Here is a 20,877-nt window from a genome sequence, read left to right on the forward strand (position 1 = left end):
TTGTCAATTTAGCCATTGATGGATCACCCTGTGAAGTCACCTCCCACTGTCCTCCCCTAAGTCCACCCAGGGCCCGGCTTAAGGCTGTTAGCTGCATGCCTGTGGGAGTGGGGAGACATGATAGGAATGAAACCTCCTCTCTCACCCTGCAGACACCACAGGTTACAGTACACATCCAGGAAGATGAGAAAGAAAATGAATTAAGTGCTTGGACATCTGTTGTTTTTCCCAAGGCATCATTTGTATGTATTTACTACAGCGCTGTTCCTGAAGAAGTTATTCATTTTTAGGTATTGGTTGTAGTTGTTTTGGACTTTGTGTGTGTGGCATCAGATCTATTGCAACCTCCCTCTCCCACTGCTCCATGAGAAAACATTGGCCCGTCTTTATCCCTGTCCATAATAATCGGAATCATTACGATCTGAAAGGCAACTCAGATGCTTGATACATAAAATCCCTGTGGTATGTCGTCTCCAACCTAAGATGGCAGGACAGTCCAAAATGAGAGGAGTCCGCAGTTAACAGCTGTCATTGAGTGGCTCTGTAATTATTTTCATCCTGGAAAACCACTGAGATTTCAATGGAGAAACTTCACAAAAGACTGACTGTGTCAACTGAGAAACATTGCAGGTGCACATTCCCCAGTAGTCCCCCCCCACACACACAGCGCATACACTCCCTGATCACTGGCCCTTGTTCAGTGGCATGGGGGACTTGAAGGGGATCCCTTTTCACTGTGATAATGCAGTCCTTTCTGTCTGGTGAGATGGGCAGGAGAGAGCAGTGGAACGGGAGACCCAGGGAAAGGAGCATGTCACTCTGCAGTGCAGCATCAAGCAATGTGGCATGAGATCTCTCTCTCTACAGACCCTCTAAAGGGGACAGTATGTGTGTCTGCTGTTTGAATAAAGGCTCATATTAAGTGTGGAGACATTTTAAGTGTGTTAGTACTGCCTTTCTTGTTGACGCTAATTAACTTAGATCTTTGGCAATGCACTATACATATTAAGGTTCTAGCCTTTATCAAGGCAATTGCCTTGTTCCCGACACTGTGTGCGCGTGAACTTGGTCACCTCATGTTCACCGCCTCATTCTCAAGTGAACTGCTTAGCTACGTCTGACTGTTCCCCAAATCAAAACTCTCAACGACACGTTCCAACTCACATCACGGTTCGTTAAGTGCACACGGTGGGTAACATCCCTCGCCATGCATATTCCAAGTCCCCGCCTTTTGTCTTTGCGTAATAGCCTTGTGTGTGATCACTTCCATTTGAAACGTGGGGAGCGAAAGGGAATCAAAGGAAGTTCACTGGGTGCTGTTATTGCAGTTGTAGCGTAGCCACCCAAGCTAATCGAAGCGACACCACACCATTGTTGTGCACCGAGTGTATGCTCAATGAGATTACCTGCTCTCTGTGGGTGCCTGAAGAGCGAGGCATCGGAGTTGTCGCCTCCACCACCCCCTTTATTCCCCGTCCAACTTTCTCTCCTCTCTCTCATCTCCTACCCTCGTCTTTTTATACTCTCCTCTTTCTCTTCTCACTCCTTCATCCTCATCTTTTCATTTTTATATCGTTCTCCCCCTTCTTTCTCTCATTCAGCGTGTCACGGTATGACTGGCAGGTCCTTGTTTAATAATAATCTCGGGGAGAGCTGCGCCGCGCGACTCAATTAGCTGCTCACGCTACTGTGCACTCTCGGCGCGCTCGGCAGAACGTGAGCTTTCTGTTACCCGGCACGTGTATGGGTGCTACGCTACACATGTGCTGTAGCTACGCTAGGCAGCACCATTCCGCTGCTTGTGTAGACTAGAGTAAACAAGAAACTAGCTGAACATTGTCCTAAATATATAGGGACAAAGGGACATCCTCATATATGTACATCTGGGCTAAATGGTGCCACCATACTTGTATGTTTTGGGGACTGTCATTGTGTGGGTGGGGTGTTGAGTGACCCCAACCATCCATGGGCATTTATTGACCCAGAGGGAGGGATAGATGGAAGGGAGGGAGGGTAAGAGAGGTTTGAACGGTGCCAACCTGCACGTAGCCTGTATGAGTGCTACGCTAGCTAGCATCTGTCCTGTGGTATATAGGTATCCCTCCCTACCCACATTACTACAACACCCAATGCTATCTTTGCTAATTAACAGATCTGGGGGGACTCCTGTATATTTTGTCTAACCCTTGAAGTGTGTGTGTGTGCGTGCATGCATGTTGGGGGAAGTGTGTGCCAGAAAAATGTGTGTGCATGCCCGAAGGAGTGGACCAGCAATTTTTAAACTCCTTGTGTACTTGTCGATTTATCAGATCAATCTCTCAACAGTTTGCTAAACCACTTGCATCTGATACTGTTGTCTATTTAGATGTGATAGATGTTGCTATAAATATGAAATGCATTTAATCCCATTTTAATTTACACGTTTGAATAATTTGTGTTTTTCATTATGCAAGTAAACATAACCGCTGGAAGCCATAATTTGTATTAATTCATGCGTTTTACCCCTTGGATATTAAACTGCAGCAAAAAAATGACGTTAGACAGGAAGAATATGCAAATTGGAATACATAAATGACCTAAGTTTATCATGAATCTTAAGTCAAACAAGTTTCTATAAGGGTACAGCAGTTGTGAACGTAGCTTTGTTGCCTCGACTACCTCTCACACTAAGCAGGAGAACGAGACAAAAGTTAAGAATCCTCTTGTCCTTACTTGGCTTACCCTCGCACTCGAAAAACAAAGATATTGCCACATTTCTCATAAGCATGCAGAGTTCATAAATGCAACGCAGGTTCTCATCCCGAGACAATATGGGCTTAATGTCAAATGTATTATCCATTATTATTTTTGCTGCCGAAAACGACTCTTCCTCTCAGTCCTGCTGTTGAATATACAATCTGCGTGGTGGAGAGGGAAAGAGATGGTGTCCTAAATGGGATCCTGTTCCCTATATAGTGCACTACATTTGTCCAGATCCCTATGGGCACTACATATGAAGAGGGCGCCATTTGGGATGTGGTCGGACTGTGAGTGAGCGTATGGTAGTTTACTCTCTGTGTCGACTGATTGAGGTCAGAACAGATTAAGTGCTTTTCATTGTCAGTTTGAGGTCTGGGTTTCCATTGACAAACATTGCCAGATGGGATCCTCACCCGCTGGTGTTCGCTCCAATACACTGTTATTGGCAATCCACATCATATTGTGGCTAAAGATACTATTATCCTTTATGTGGTGATTGTCATCAGGAGGGTGACATCACTGGCGTGAGTTATGCTGTGTTTACTCTGCTGTCTGTGCTCACAATAGCACAGTTGATACAATACACTTGAGGCTTGGATGTCTTTTCAGGCTGGAACATTGCAGGTTTTCCCTATTCATTACAACATACAGTGGATTTAGATTGAGTTTTTTTTGTAAACCCTGTGTGCCTTTGTCATAGGAAAACCTCAGGATAATATACTCCCAAAATGTTATCTTTTCAGGGTTAGGAAAAGGTTTGGGTTGGTTTACTATCACCTCTGGAAAGGCCTATTGGTCCAATTCAGCATTTATATTTGTTTAGTTTTTTTCTTGGAGGGGGGGTGTTGAATTAAAAATACTTAAACATGAAAACTGTAGACATTATAATGGACCTACATTCATACAGTTTCTTGCCTGTGTCCAGCTATCTAATAATCACCTGAAATGAAAGCTAGGCATTCCCGAAAGGATGCTGGATCGAATCCCTGAGCTGACGAGGCAAAAATCTGTCATTCTGTTCTCGAGCAAGGCAGTTAACCCACTGTTCCCCGGGTGCCATTGACGAGGTTGGCGATTTAAAGCAGCCCCCCCCCGCACCTCTCTGATTCAGAGGGGTTGGGTTAAATGAGGAAGGCACATTTCGGTTGAATGCATTCAGTTGTCAATTGACTAGGTATCCCCCTTTCCCCTAGAGGACATGTTTTTGGCTAATTTTGACAGCGAGGAAATATAGCACGTTTTCAGTGTGGCCCACTGGATCTCATTGAAGACCGAATGCGGCCCCTGGGTCGAAATGAGTTTGACACCCCTGGCCTAGATCGTAATAAAGGTCTGTGGAGGTCCGGTTGAATGGCATTTTAAGTGACTTCCCTTAGTCATCCAGTCATGGAACGTTCAAAGTAGATAGATACAGACAACATTTTTTCTTGTCTGAAAAATGAAAGATTAAAATACCAACAACAGAAAGGAGACGAGATGTTGACACTGTGAGGTGAGTCTTACTGTCTCATTTTACCGGGATGCATTTATCCTTCCTGTGTGCAGTCCTGTGTGTTGCTGGTTGATGCCATCTGCTGTGTGTCAGTGGTCCATGTGAGAAAAGGCTGTTCCTTTTCTCCCCTCACACAGGCAAAACATATATATTTCTTTACCTCAATTACACTTTGTGTCTAGGTTGAGGTAAGAATAGTAATGCCAAATCTGGAGGTTTGTGTGGGTGTCTCTGTCAATGTGTGTGTCTGGGTGGGTTGAGGAGGCCGAGGGGGTGTTAGTTTTGGCTGATAACTTCCCCAGAGCAACACTGAGGCACACGGGGGTTGCAGCCAGGGGAAAGAGGGGGGAGATAGACGAACAATGCCGATGTGACGGCTAGCTGAACAAAGCCCAGATTTCTCTCTCTTGCTCTTTTACTCTCCCTCTCTCTTGTGAATCACCACTAACAGCAGTAGCCTCCGACTCCCTAGGCTGTCTTCCGGCTCTGGAAGAGCTCTCAGACCATCTGACAAAGTCAGCAGTTCGCAGATGTGAAGCCGGACATATAATTCAACGGAGTTTACATGTGGAGCATGAAAATGGAAAACATACTTTCCCCCCTATTCAGTCCTCAATATTACTGGATTTTAAGATCCGGTGGCATTCATTTCACTGTATTAGTGATCATTGATTCTATATCAACAACATTTTTGTCAAATGGACTTCAACTCGTGAATTTTTTTTCAGAGAATAATTAAGTAATTGAACCACACTCTTAATTATCCCTGATATTCAATTGAGCTGAAGAGAAATTGACCTCCACATGAACTATAATTTGCTTATTGGAGGGGAGTATCACGCTCTGACGCCCCTGAATAGCCACCTTCTCTTCTTTTCATCTTGTTTTTAGGTCTACTACGGTTCGGCACTTTAATGCATGGAGTATCGTTTAATTAAATGGATCCTTCGTTGGATGGAAAAGTCACTTCACCTCAAAGGTCCAAGTGTGTGAATCAACAGTTAATGGGAGTGTCGCTGAGACTCACTTTCATATGTTGCTCCACTGTGTGGTTGCACTGTGAATATGTAAGGTGAGCCACTGTCACAATTTGTCTTGCTCACAGTCCCATCCCCAAGCATGCATGGGCTATATCCAATTAATGAATTCAAAGGCGCAATTCACAGCTTTTGCAGTTTCAGGGCAAGAGCTAGCGAGGTTTAGTTGTTACTCAGGCAGTCGATGTAGCCCCAGCCATTGACATTGCTGATTTTTGTGCTCCTGTAATTTACCTTGGGGCTAATTCACAAATTCTCTGATGCAGAAAGAGCTTATTGCCTCCCTTGGTTCAGCCGGCTGCTAAATTGACAGGTGAGGCACATATTTGAGCGTGTCGCCAGTGCTGTCAAGCCTAACTCACTTCCCCTATACTTGTGAGCTTGGTGTGTTGCCAGATGTGGAAAGGTAAGTGTCGATGGAGAGGAGTGGGAGCAAAACAAATGCTCTGTTTTCACTGGCGAGTAGAATGGCTGACCAGACCCTGCTTTTTTCCCCATATTAGACCAACTCATCCCAATTGCCACCGCACTGTTTGAGGTGGTCAAAAGCCAATAAATCATCTGTGTGAATTGAAGGGCCAGTCAATCTAGGATCCATAATCGGAACACATAATTGGGAATGAACTATGACATTTTTTCCTGCATTGCAAAGCGGGTTTGAGTAAACGTCTACGTGTATGTAGTTTTGTTTTCGCTTTGTTTTATTAACTGCAATTGTTCAAAAGCACATCTTGCTCAGTGTTGTCTTATAATTGTCTCTGAGTAGGTCCCTTAGATTTGAATTGCCTGAGGATATATCTAAACTTAATTTACTCATAATCCTAGTTCTCACTTAAAAATGAACAATTATTTATACTGAATGGAACATTTGAACCTTTCGGTCACTTTTGATGTAGGCCTAACCCCCATAAACAGTCTTGGGATGCCACAGGTGACACCATCTCATTCGCTGTAAAGCGCAAGTGGGCGTGACCGCCTCCCTCTGCTCTAATCAAATAACAACCACATGATTCATGCACTAATTAATCACCCGCTTTGTGGGCCGAGCAGATCCAGCGACGTGGGGAAGAGAGACAGACGTTCGATGTGTTGAATCAGCGCTTTTCTCCATCCCTCTCTCGTTAATTCAAATTCCAATCAGAGCTCATTTGAATTGGCCTCCCTCTGATTTGGTTTGTGTAGTTTGCAGCTGGAAACAAAATACTGTATTGCATCATGATATTTCCTCGTACTTTGTATTTATTTGGTGTATTTTCCAATCTGGGCTTGAATTGAGATTGCATATTTATCACAAATCATCGACTGGGTGCATGCTGGTGCTTTCGGAAACTGTCTGACAGTAGAGAAGGTTGAATAATTGCACAAGCCAGCATAAGGACTCTCTAGACTCGGAAAGCCAGACCTTAGGCGACAGTGACTAGAATCTGGGATGAATGACGGACTCTTTGTTTACTTCGAGAAGGCAGAGCAAATGATCAGACGGACAACTCTCTCAACAAATCACGAGGCAGACATTCCAGAACATCACAAAAACCTTTTGTAGTGGTTTTAGTGAAGGTAAGTGATGCAAACTAGCCACTTGCGAAATGCACTCATAAAAACATCGTCATCTTGCTTGCTACTGTTTTGTGTCGACGGGATGTGAGCGACAAGCGGATAAGGCAGTGATGTATGCAGTGACCGATCTGTACAGATGTGAAGCCAGAACATTGGTACATTGTGGGAGGCAGCCCTTCTTTTTAGAGAGACGATGGACAATTCCAACGGTACAAGTTGTTTATCTCCATTTACACAAACAAACTCTCCAATCTTAATGTTTGCAGTCGTTGACCCCTTCCATCTGACAATTTTTATTTTTCTTGGGCGATCAACTGAAATGCCCCAAAGGCCCGGTTTTGATATTAATGATGACTTTTAAATGCCATTGCAAGTCTGCTCTGTCTGAGCTGAAGTGCCCTGTGGCTCGGAGGGAGTAAAGGAAGAAGGGTCGGAGGGAAGGAGGCCTGGGCTGGTTTTCAATGACCCCAGGGCCTCAGTGACGCTCTACATGCAAGCCCTCTTGAGAACATGCAATTTCCTCCAATTACTTAAAGGAAATCCGCATTCAATGGCCACAACCAAACTCCTCTTTTGGTTTACAATTTGCCGCCTCTGAGTGATTTGAAAGCTCGGGAAAGAGCGACATTATTTCAAATGACCTTTCCAATGCCCTTTTTGGTGAGTAATTGAGTTGTTTGAATATTTATTTGTGAATTATGGCATGTGTCTGTAGAAATGACTTGCTCCTCTCTGTAGATTCACTGTGAATTAACACTTTTGGATGCGTTGAAGTAAAGACATCTTAGTTGACCTTAACATTTATCAAGCGAGTTCTCCCACAATTCTACTTTTATTTTGCGTATTCAGCAGAGTGCTCGTCAAGAGACTTATCTTGGGGGGAAATCTCAGGAGGATGAGTACAGCAGGATATTCCTCTCGAGTATTAGAGAGAGAGAGAGAGAGAGAGAGAGGGAGTGGAACAGGATAGAACTGAGAGCTTAGATGAAGGACTTTCAATGAGACTCCATCTTGCTTTTAGCTCGATGGATGTGTGGACTTAGATAGCGATACAGGCAGGATGCTGGTGTTGATAGCCGGGGAATCTGGTTATTGCTTACATTAGCGGCTGAGGGAATCTGTCTCCCAAATGTATTTGTATGGCTTCGTTTCCGTGTTTGTTTTAATGTGGGAGGAAGATATCACTTCGCTGACATGCTGTGTTGTTACCTTGTCTTTAGGTTACAGAGTGAGTGTCCCTTTTCGAGATCCACAAGGGATGTTGAGGTCATTCTAATAGCCCAGTCAGTTGTCGATGGACAATCAGGGGAGTACAAAAATCGGATCTATAAAAAAAGTGTGTCAAAAATAATTCTCAACTTCTTATTCAGACCTTTTAAATACAATTAGAGAATAATTTTAAGTGTATGCTGGTGTCTTTGTATACTTTCATGTTGAGTTAGCATAGAAAGTATAGCTTAGCATAGGCTGTAGTAAGCGTTTGCTAGTTTCGACTCCCATCTTCAAGTATAACATGGAAACACCATTAGCGTTCCCTTTCTCAATGTTGGTCTATCATACCTGTTGGTAATTGGTTCTCTCTGTGTGTGTGTGCGTGCGTGCGTGTGTGCGTGCGTGTGTGCGTGCGTGTGTGCGTGCGTGTGTGCGTGCGTGCGTGTGTGTGTGTGCGTGTGTCCGTGTGTGCGTGTGTGCGTGTGTGCGTGTGTCCGTGTGTGCGTGTGTCCGTGTGTCCGTGTGTGCGTGTGTGTGTGTCCGTGTGTGTGTGTGTGTGTGTGTGTGTGTGTGCGTGCGTGCACTGTGTATATAGAAGTGATACCAGTGATGCACAAGTGAAAACATATTTTTTTAAAGTCTGTCTTATGCATTGCTTTGATTTCAAACAACCAAGGCATATTCTGTTGCTTAAAATTGCACATGGATCAATTTGTTCTTCTTGCCTTGTAGAGTAACTACTGCACTTACTTGACCCAGTGAATTGAAACAGATCAATGGTACTCGGTAGAGCAAAAACTCATGTTTAGGCAAGCTATTCAGCAAAGCATAGGATGAAACTCCAATCTGCTTATAAATTGATGTTGTGTTGCATTTTGAGCATGATCTACTCCATAGCAAGAGAATATGAAACAGAATGTGAAATAAATACGATAAAAATGAAATGATTTATTGATTTCAAGGATTGTGGGGACAAAATGGCATTTTAAAATTCCGTTTGGTACATTGTACATACCACCCGCTTATGATAGTACCAGCATTTTGACATTCTCAGTGCATATGTTTCGTAGAAGACGTGTCTATGGTAACCATTCATGCAATGGGATGTAGCTTTGGATAGAACTATGAAAATACTGTGCCATTTTGTTTTTTGGTCTACATTTGCTTATTTATTGTTTTACAAAATGGATGGTGTCATCCTTTCCACATAGTGCATTCTGAAAGTATTCAGACACCTTGACTTTTACCACATTTTGTTATGTTACAGCCTTATTCTAAAAATAATTAAAACAATTCTCCAGCAATCTACACAGAAATGCCTTATTTGCTATGAGACTCAACATTTTGTTCAGGTGCATCCTGATTCCATTGATCGTCCTTGATGTTTCTACAACTTGATTGGAGTCCACCTGTGGTAAATTCAAATGATTGGACATGATTTGGAAAGACACCCTGTCAACTGTGGTACCTCATATAGACAGGTGTGTATGTCAGAGCAAAACCAAGCTGTGAGGTTGAGAGAATTGTCTGTAGAGCTCCGAGACAGGATTGTGTCGTGGCACAGATCTGGGGAAGGATACCAAAAGATGTCTGCAGCATTGAAGGACTCCAAGAACAGAGTGGCCTCCATCAGTCTTAAATGGAAGAAGTTTGGAACCACCAAGACTGATCCTAGAGTTTGCTGCCCGGCCAAACCAAGCAATTGCGGGAGAAGGGCCTTGGTCAGTGAGGTGACCAAGAACCTGATGGCCACTCTGACCGAGCTCTAGAGTTCGGTCAGGCCACTCCTCAGTAAAAGGCATATGACAGCCCGCTTGGAGTTTGCCAAATGGAACCTAAATACTCTGGTCTGATGAAACGAAGCTTGAACTCTTTAGCCTGAATGCCAAGCGTCACATCTGGAGGAAATCTGGCATCATCTCTATGGTGAAGCATGGTGGTGGCAGCATCCTGTTGTGGGGATGTCTCTCAGAGGCAGGGACTGGGAGACTAGTCAGGATCGAGGGAAAGATGAATGGAGCAAAGTACAGAGAGATCCTTGATGAAAACCTTCTCCAGAGCGCTCATGACCTCAGACTGTGGTGAAGGTTCACCTTCCAACAGGACAACGACCCTAAGCACACAGCCAAGACAACACAGGAGTGGCTTCGGGACAAGTCTCTGAATGTCCTTGAGTGGCCCAACCAGAGTTTGGACTTGAACCCGATCTAACATCTCTGAAGGGACCTGAAAATAGCTGTGCAGCAACGCTCCCCATCCAACCTGACAGAGCTTGAGAGGATCTGCAGAGAAGAATGGTTTAAACTCCCTAAATACACGTGTGTCAAGCTTGTAGCGTCAAACCCAAGAAGACTCGAGGCTGTAATCCCCGCCATAGGTGCTTCAACAAAGTACTGAGTAAAAGGTCTGAATACTTATGTAATATTTTTTTTTTTTTTGCAAATTAGCCAGACATTTAAAAAAAAAAATGTTTTTTTTGTTTTCTCATGGGGTATTTGTTGTGTGTTGATTGAGGGGGGGGAACAATTGTATACATTTTAGAATGCTGTAACGTAACAAAATGTGGAAAAAGTCAAGGGGCCTGAATACTTTCCAAAAGCACTGTACATGGGTCTTTTTTTGCTTTAAGTGTCTCTCGCTCTGCTACTTTGAAAATAGTGCCTCAAGTATTCTAGATAGATAGGTGCATGATATTGAAATTGAACAAGCTTACCTGGCAGTGGCTTATCAAAGATTCTTCTTCATGCAAGATTCATGCAACAACTCTCGTGTATCACGTTAAACATCTTGCTATACTACCTCTTCATGGCCTTGTTTTCAACACATGTAATAGAAACCTCACTGGCAAATCAAATGTATGTGTGTCCTCTCTCCTCCATGGTGCCCGGTGGTTAATCAGCCATCAATTATTTGAAAGTAGAAGTGTAATAAGATCCAGATCACTGAGAGGGAGAGAGGGATAGAGAGAGACTTCCATTAAGTACACATACTGGCTGTCTATCCCCCTTCCATCCGATGATAAATGCCTGCAGTACACATTGTCCAGTGTTGGCGCTGCAACACAGACACTTCTGTTAAGGGGTGTTTATGAAAATCCATAACTGTCACGGTCCCCCATGGTCACTCAGCCCAGCGTTTACGTTTCCTACTCATTTTTCATTCCCACTGTAAACACCAAACCCCTGGAGTCTCTCCACTGTTCGTCTGGCGAGAGGCAAAGCAGAAACGTCCGCACAGACAGACAGCAGGCTCTGGTCTCTTACCATTGGGCTGCCTGTGGTAAACAATTAGAATACTGCCAGAGGGCAAGCAGCTAGCCACTCGTTTACCCCCTTGCCACCTTCCCCTGTTAAGTGGGTGTGGCCACCTCCCTCAGCTCTAATTGAATAACAACACGATGATGCGGTTATTGTGTGGTACATATGGACGTTTTAGTCAGGCCTCTTTTCTCTCTTACTCCCTCTCCCTGTCTACTTCTCTTTCCCTCCATCTCTCTCTCCTCTCTCTCTATTCGTATTACTGGTTGGATGGTCATCATGAACACAACCAACATGCTCCCCACCTACTCTTTGACGATCTTGATCGCCGTATCTCTCCGTCTCTCACATAACCTCTAGCCATGTTATCGTCTCCCACCCCCAACGAGGGCCCTGTCAGCTCAGCTTCTTACCTCCCAATATCTGACCTGTGACCTTTGCTCTAATGTTACCTTCTCTTTGCCTATCTATCGGTCTTTCTCGCTGTTTTATCTCAGTCTAATGGTTAAGATATTAGGTTGGCTATTGGGAGACCCAGGTTCGATTCTCACCGGGCACACGTGTCCCACATAGTAAATGTACCCACTGTAAATGAGTAGGAAACGTAATATACCCATCGGTGTTTGCTGACGTTATTTTCTCTTTATGTACCCACAGCTTTCAGTCGAGCGCCCATTCCCATGGCTGTGGTGAGGAGGGAGCTGTCGTGTGAGAGCTACCCCATCGAGCTGCGCTGTCCGGGCACTGACGTCATCATGATCGAGAGTGCCAACTACGGCCGCACCGATGACAAGATCTGCGATGCAGACCCGGCACAGATGGAGAACACGCGCTGCTACCTGCCAGATGCCTACAAGATCATGTCCCAGAGGTGAGAATCTAGAACAGTACATCTATGTTTCTGCCGGTGAGAATCTAGAACTGTATATCTACGTATGGTCTCTACATTACTATGAATAGATTGTCTGTGCTTGGTAATGCTCAATGACACCGGCCCCAAATACTGCCGTTGCAATTTTGGCTACCTTTTATTGAGTCTTTGTCTGGAGTTCATAGACCAGAGTGGAGGGGATTTCATGAATGAACTTTGTCTGTTACGGGGGAAACAAGTCCCCATTGAAAATAATAAGCAATTCCCCTATGTTGATAATTGGTGTTCCATTTGTAATTCCTGAATTACGTTTAGTTGGATATTGATTTGATTAAGAGTCTGAGGTGATTGCCACTTATATTACAGGTGCCTCTCGCTGTTATCGATTTCCATTTTTCTCAAATGAGATGAAAGGTGCTACATATATAGTCCTAGAAGTGTATATTTGGGACATATACACTTTTGAATCTGGTGTATACGATACACTTGACATGTTTTATTACAAGGGGATTTCATGAGTAGGACGTGTTTGGGTATTAAAGTTTTGTTTAGAGATCGGAATTACGATGATGTCTTCTGCAACGGACCACCTTTGAAGAAATCCAATATGAAACACTCTTTTGGTTTGCTGTCCGGCAGTGAATCGATCCTTGTGTTCTCAGTAGAATAGGTTAAGAATTCCAACGAGTCTAGAAAATTCTCAGATCGAACGCAATAAATGCCCGTCTTGGGTGTAAATTCATACCACCTATACATTTTTGCCTTTGATGGGAAATCAATGTTCATTTGAAATAATTTGAATACATTAAATCTTATTTGTCTAAATAAATATGACCTTGGCGAGCTCCCCTGCCAGACCTACGCGCGTTGTGTAGAGTTAAGGCTACGTTGTGGAGAAATCGGGAAACAGAGGCCGTTTTATCAGTGCAGACAGAGTGTATACAGCACTTTGACTGTGATATAAGAGAATATACACATAATCTGATGATTTACATTCTGTAAATGTACACATCATACAGGCTTTGAGCATACATGCAGCTAATGTGCTCTATTTAACAAAAGTAAGCACAGTCATTGTTATTTTTTGGAATTTGCTATGACTATCATTATACACCGTGTTGGGTTACTAAGTAGTCGGAATGGTTGTCTGTAAAACCATTTTCCATAGATACACAGCGTGACTTGGTTCAAGCCCTCTTTAAAAGCTGCAGACATGCACCAGGATTTGTAGCTGTTGTCGCGCTCATGTTGTCGTGAATAAGTTACGAGCACTCCAACGAGATAAGGTTTATCTAAATTGCTTTTCAGTGTTGACACGTCCCCGTTTTCCAAACCCAGTGTTCCATGTGCTACCCTTTTTGAGAATACTAATGACGTTCTGCACATTATCTAACTGCCTCTCCCCCTCCACTTTGTGTATGGCATGACAAAGGTGAGATACACACTAGTGTGAGAAGTATGGATCAAAAGGTAGGTCTTAACACCACTGTCAGATAATTGATCCGGCCCATAGCATCTCCCTCGTTCTCCCTCCTGCACCACCCACTCAGAAGAGTAATCCCTGCCGGAATGAATCCAACTGGAGATGAGGAAGTTACGGAACAACAACCAAAAAGACAACCAGGGGAAAAGAAGAACAGCACCAGGGAACTGCACTGTTCTCTTTAGCATCATGTGAATAGGGATGCGCTCGCGGGGTCAGTTAGCACGTAGGAAAGTGCGACGGTCGCGCGATGCCCCCGGCTGCAACAGAGCGGGTACAGCTATTGCTAGGAACCCGGTAACTAAGCTCATTAGAAGACAAAAACAGGAATAGTATCAAAACAAACAACAATTTGGAAAACTGCTGCTTCAAAGACGACAGAGGTCGTCGGCACGAGATGAAAAATGGGCCCCCAAAACTGCTCGCTCTGCGTTTTTGTTTGGTGGATTTGTCTGATGTCGCTGACAGGATAATGTGACAAATACACACAGAAGAAGAATGGACTGTTCAGCACACCGATGCCGACTTTGACATGCTTCTGAGCATTTGTCATTTTTCTTTCTTTGAGCTTTTTCCTGATTACAATTGACTGCCTTTGATCAGATTATCTAAGTATTGCAGTACATTTAGCTTAAGTGTTTAGACTAAGCTTAGATTTTATAACAAATAGAAAACAGCAGTGTTTGTTTTCATGTCTATCTTTAGGGGTTTGAATGAAAAGTATGTTGGTTACTTTCATGTTGTTGGCTATTGGCTTCGTACAGAATGTCCTCCAAACAGAATGGGCACTGGGACTGAGGCACACTTCCCTGATATTTGATATCCTACGCTGTAGAGACTACCCCTCCCCCTTGGTGGAATGTTCCTCCTTTGGGATTTTCTTACATTTTTTTGCCAGCCCATGAGCCACCTGTCTTTCCTGCTGGCATGGTCTGGGCGGGTATCACTCTGTCAGACTAAGGTACAGGCTAACATCCACCACGAGGAAATACCCATCCATATCACCAAGCCTGCTATCAGTCAGTACACACTTGGTCAGCGCAACTTCCTTTTCCTTCCCCTCCCCCTAACTATTCAAAAAGGGCCCCATTTGATATTCAGAAGAATGGAATGACCTCCCACCACACAAAGAAAAGCAGAAATGGTTGCTTATCAGCATACAGAGGCTCCTCCAGCTAGGTGTTTGGTTCCATTAGTCTTTTAAGCGAGTTCTAATATCTCCTGCCTGAGTGATAGCGAGCCGGTGAGTGCCGTAATGCATCTCAAAATGAAGGCTGTCTTCCCAACGTGCCCCCGACAGGATGAATGGCTCTGAGTCATTACTGATGCTCTCGCATGCAGTGGCCATTACGTGTCTGGAAAATCACAGCCACTCAAAGACGTGTCACCTGTGTGTGGCACCGGGTTACAACTGGAAGGTGGATAATGATATTGTAATTCAAACATATGCCACAAGGACTCATTTGGGCGTAATTGGCGGCAATTACCATACTTTAGCCCACCTACTCTTCCCAATGAATTTTAGCTGGCAACTAGCTCTGTATATTGAGTGTTTCGGGAGTTATCTACATGCGGGTTTATTGTTTTGGAGCCTCTTGAAATCTCTCCTCAATAAACTCTGCAGTGAAGCTAGATTATTCCTCAGAAGTGCTTCCGCCCGTCCTCTACAACAACACGGTGCTATCATATCAACCGGGTTTGATCTCGCCGACGCACGTGCGACACGCCGTACTTCAAAAAACGAGCGACGGCGATATCGAACAACACCCTCCACCGTTTTCTCATCAGCGGCCCAGCGCCTGTCGTCTTTTGTGTTCCCCCTCTCTTTCCCTAAGGCGTCGTGGCCTTCACGGCTAGTAATTACCGGCAATATCAAAGTCGTATATCACCCGGCATCTCTGCAGACCTCTCCGGGTACCTTAAGGGAACGCCTGATAGGAAGAGAAAAGGGTCAAAAACGAGACCCCCCCCCCATTTATATCCCTTTTTCTCTGAACCTTTCTCCCCATCTCTTTCTCTCTGTCTACGAGGCATTCGGTCTGCTGATTCTCTCGACACGTTCAAGTGTCTGGCCTTTCATCAGCTAAGTGCAGTGTTGTCTGCTCCCCAGGTTGAGGCAAACACGGAACATTTGAAATAATTGCAGGCTAAAAACATGACATTTTGAAGGAAAATATGTTTTTGTAGCAAAAGTGATTCTTGTGTGCCGTGATTTTTACACGAGTTCCCAGTCATTTACCGGCAGGTTGAATGTCATGGGTATTGCATTGTATACCTCTTGGGATTGAAGCTACAGATCTTCAGTCAATAGTTAATTTTCTTTTACAAGTACAATAATAGTTTTTCTTGCCTTCATTCACTTTGTCATACGCAGGCTAGAATGTATGAAACGGAACAAAACTAAACTTATTACTTTAAATTCCTCAAAGATAAGAGAGCGAGAAGGGGGGAGAGAGAGAGCATATGAAGTAAAAATCCTACTCCCTCACCGTTGATCTTAACATCCGGTCGAGTTTCCGTCATTCTTGGTATTTGACCTGCTTCAAAGGGTTTAAGGATTTGATAAGATATTTATTTAAAAGAGAGAATATTAGCTGAAGATCCCTTTCAGTTCCAATGCCCTTCCTCATCCATATCCCTTGACTTAACTGTCGTACGCGTACATTTCACCAGCTGGATAGGCAGACACTCAGTGTATATTACAACACTGCAAATATCCAACCAGGTGTCAAGTCAATTTAAATTTAAAGAATAAATAATCCAGCATTCATTTGTTTTGGCATTCCTGTATTTCAAGAGTCATGTTGATGCACATTTTGCATTGGTTCCTTGATCTATGATTTTTTCGTTGTTTCAGCCAATGCTTATAATGGAATACATGTCACGTGACTGTACAATTTACTCTTAATACATGTTTGGGGGGTATTCATAGTCTGTGGTTACCATCCGTGGTAGAATCCATTAAATGCTAGTCATATTTTGAGGAGAGAAAGAACACACCACTAAAGCACAAACCAAGCGGAATGTCCTTACAGAGTGTTTAGCGTCCCTTGTTGCCCCCAACAACCAGCTAGAGAGTTCAGCCGGGCACAAAATGATTCTACATCCAACTGCCTTGTATCCCATTACGTATTCATCCCCCCCGCGTATTACCACTTCTCATACTTCTCATCTTTTTCTCATAAAAGTTTGGCCGTTTTGAGTTTTGGTGGTATGGATTAGACGAGGAAGCATGGTGTAACAGGAGTTCGCCGAGCTGAAACGGGATACTGTCTCATCTAAGATCAATTGGCTGTCTCTGAGGGAAAGTCACGTTATTAAAAAAAGGCTTTTGGCGTTTTGCAACACCCTAACTCATGTTTTTAAAGGGAGGTGTCCCAGTTCATGCGTTGCGATGCACTGTTTGGTTGGTAGTAGATAATTGGTATGTTCGCATTTTAAATAGATTATGACCCATGGATACAACAGCATATGTGATTTTGGTTGATATACAGTATGTAGTATGGCTTGGTGTTGAACTTCCCATATAAATCAAATCTTGAGAGTCAATTATTCGGCTAAGATGTACTAATGCATGAATTTAATCTCTGAATAAAGAATATCTTAGATGTGGTTCTCGCACACACACCGGCAGGGTTATTTTCAGAAAGAAATCACCAGCCTCTAGTTTGCGGAGTTTGTCCATGTTTTCTATTGAGGACATTGTGTGCTGTATGAGGTCTGTATAAGACCAACAGCAATATTTGTATTAAGTTTATAAGGCCTCTGCCGAACCTGTCCTTACTCATGCATGTCTTGCAGTGCCGACAAACTATTAATCAAACTATTCCCCTCGGAACCATGGTTGTGTTGATCACCTGTCAATTATAGATTCCATCAACCACCGCATGAGATGATGGCGCGTTGTGAATACCAAAACAAATGTGAGATAATGAAATTGAGCCAAGGGAGGTTTTCTGTGACTACAACCAGTAATAAGTAAAAGGGTCATGCTAGCGAGAACAGCTCTGACAGAAAAAGTCCTATCCCCTTTGGAATACAAAGAATATGCAAGCAATAAAATGAATTCCAAAGTCTGATGATTACTTAAGGAATATAAGCCCAATTTCCATCTGTGCATGTTTTTGATGTGCTGCCTTCTCACAGGAAAAAGGAAAACAATATTTGTTTTCCTTTTTCTTCCCCTATGGATGAAGTCACCCGACATTCATTATCCCCTCTCGTCTTTCATCCCCCCCTGCCTCCATTCTCTCCATCCGGCTTGATAAGAACCTGCTGCATTTCCATTTGGCCAATTGGGTACAGTAAATTCAGCCTGGCAGTCTAACCTTCCAGCCAACGGGCAAGGCCAGGTCATAGACCAGACAAGACTTAATGGTGATTAAGAAAATAAGGGCCTAAGCTGGCAGTGGAATTTTTTTTTTTTTTTTTTCCTATGCAGAGCAGATTGATAACTCTCAAAGGATAGAGGGAGAAAAAGAAAGAGGATGGAATCCAGCAGCCGGGCGGTTTGAGAATCCCTGTGTCGGATGCCATTTGCAGTTGTTTTCCAAATGCCCTCTGGGTTTCCTTATGCCCCCCACAAGTTGAAGTTAAAAAAAAATACATGAATTTGAGAGGTTTTAACTTTTCAACTGTTACGTATTCTCCTCACGAAACCCCGGCATAGCTCAGGCCTTACGTGGTAGAATGTCAGATGAATAGCCTTGCACGGTGCGGTCACTGGCTAAACATGTGTCGTAATGGAATGAAAGTAAATGGTCGGGAGGAGGAGAGCTCAGTCCATTTGTCAGCTGTGGGATTGGGTTTCACTTGGATGCCCCAGAACAGTAAAGAAAGAGCTAATTCAGATTGGGGGTAGTTGGTCAAATGGCACACTGGAAGCAGACTCCGCAACCACCTGAGGTTTTCCTCCTTCGCTCAGAAATCCCTCTGTTGTTTTTCCCTTCCATCTTCCCTCTTGTTCTGTTCTTCTTTTAATTGTCAGGCAGGAGTAGACACCTATTTGATGTCTACTACAGCGCGCCGCTTCCAACTCAAAGCAAAAGTGCCGAAGGGGGCAATTTCTCTATCGTCTTATGTAGGAGTGGGCGGCCGACTTCGCTTGACCTTTGGGTAACATTACGTTGATCCATCCTCGCCTCGGAGATAAAACATCATCGTGCTTTTCTGATTGATGTCTTGTCTCTACATCATTACCAGTCCTTTTACATTCTCTGTTACTCCCTTGCCTGCACCCTGCCCCCAAAAATAACTTTCCCCTGATGTAAATTCCTTCACTAATCACTTGCGCTGAGGGCTATTTAATTGAAATTGATGAGCGAGCGGTGGAATGGTAGAATTCACCTGAAAAACTATGCCCCTATGAATCAGGCTCCAGGTGTCAGACCAGGCTCCACATTTCATTACACCACAACCGGGTGATTTTTAAACCAGTCTAAATTAGCTGGGTAATGAAAGCCTCTCCTTGTTTGTACCATATTTTACCACTCCTTACACATCATCTATATAGAACTAGGTAGACATGGGGGTGGGAGGTGGTTTGGAGGGAGGTTAGAGGGGTTAGAGGGGCTGAACTAGTTCATTTTCTTGGGAATTACCTCACCCATAGCGGAGCGCACTTAGCCGTACTTTAGTCCTGAAAAGAAAACAGCCGTTGTCGGAGAAAGAAAAGGAGGACATCTCCAGAGTATCGAGTTTCTGGGGTGTCCATTAGTTCCAAATAAACAAGACATCATTTTTATCTGTGAGTTAAGTCAATAGTTATGCTCAAATGAGCTTTGAAAATGGTGTAGTTTCTGATTATTTAGCTTGTCCACCCCTCTCTCACTGCTAGCCCAAGTGGTGCAGTGATATTGAATCATTCATGAGAACGGGAGCTCATCTTGGAGTTTGTTTGTCAGAATTGAAGTCAGATTTCTCTGTTGTGCCACTGCTAGCCCTTCTAGTTGTGGAGTCGATGGTGCTCTTTCTGCTTTTCTCCCAGTGTCTTTACAACTGTGGATTTACTACATTTGTCACGGAGCGCAGTAAGTATGTGGGTTGTTTGAATATGTCAGCTGGCTTGGCCAGGCGGCACTGTGTACTCAGACGATGGGGAAAGAGTGTGGGCTAATCTTGTAGGGGCCGAGCCCCAACGAGGCGCCCTGGTCCTCAAACGGTGACTCAAGTTGTTCAACTGTGATGGCTTCTTGTCGTTGCTCAATTCTGACATTATAGTCTCCCACTCCATACTATGGATATTCTCTCTCTCTCTCTAGCTCTCTCAAACTCGCGCACACACACCCCTCCCTCCGTGGGCCGAAACTGGACATGAATGGGTGGCCGCGGGCCAAAACCTATGGGTACGGCACTCAGGGGAAGGAAAATAGTTGTGGAAGCCACCTGCTTCCACAGTCGAGGCGCAGAGGCCCCTTCTCTCCCTGTTTTCCTTTCTCAGGCAAAAAGCGAGTCCCTAGGGACCCGTTTCCACCAGGCATCCCTCGCTCACCTCTAGTCACCGCACCTGCTCCGTCTGTTTCTTTTTGGTAGCCCGTCCTGTCATCCATGCATAATTGTCTCGTGTTTCAAGAACAGGGTTTTACCCCAAGTAACGCTTTCAAGACAAATGTGTGTAGGGGCCCTCTGGTGGCTTTTACAGTATGGGATTCATTTAAAAGTCTCTGAGGCTGTCTAACTAGTTTCAAATGGGTTTGATTATTATTACATGGGGTGACGTTTCAGTTGTTTTGGCAACTGTCACAAAACTTCTGCGCTGATGGTTTCTGCTCCTCAATCTATAGGCTTCATATGGCAGTCTATGAAAGGGGATGCATGGGATGTCAACTATTAATCTTTAATCTGGAAAACTGATGACACAATCCTTATGATCAATGTTTCATACCACAGTTGCATAATTCACTTTGATCGAGCGCAGATGTGGCATTGAATATTCTATCAGTTCGTACCCCACAACCCTAAACGTATAGAAAGCTGTTCTAAAATATATTCAGAATGATGATAATACTGTATCATGTGTGATTCAAGTGCTGGGAGCTTTTGGAATGACTATTGTAGCTGGAAACATCTGATTTTTTATGGAATATCTTCATAGGCGTACAGAGGCCCATTATCAGCAACCATCACTCTTGTGTTCCAATGGCACGTTGTGTTAGCTAATCCAAGTTTATCTTTAGAAAACTATTTTGCGATTATGTTAGTTTTATTGATTTAAATAATCAATAAAACTG

General features: G+C 43.8%; 1 protein-coding gene across 14 annotated transcripts in view; it reads left to right on the forward strand.

The window, feature by feature from the left end:
* The window catches only part of LOC118392710 (adhesion G protein-coupled receptor L3-like), a 324,261-nt gene that overhangs the window by 105,981 nt on the left and 197,403 nt on the right, over window positions 1–20,877 (forward strand). For all 14 annotated transcript variants that reach the window (XM_052459521.1, XM_052459531.1, XM_052459520.1 and 11 more), the window contains one exon: window positions 11,952–12,165. In XM_052459521.1, the coding sequence (XP_052315481.1) occupies window positions 11,952–12,165 (214 nt within the window). The remainder of the gene's footprint in view (window positions 1–11,951; window positions 12,166–20,877) is intronic.

This window comes from Oncorhynchus keta, chromosome 13 (assembly GCF_023373465.1).
Source record: "Oncorhynchus keta strain PuntledgeMale-10-30-2019 chromosome 13, Oket_V2, whole genome shotgun sequence".
NCBI classification, from domain to species: domain Eukaryota; kingdom Metazoa; phylum Chordata; class Actinopteri; order Salmoniformes; family Salmonidae; genus Oncorhynchus; species Oncorhynchus keta.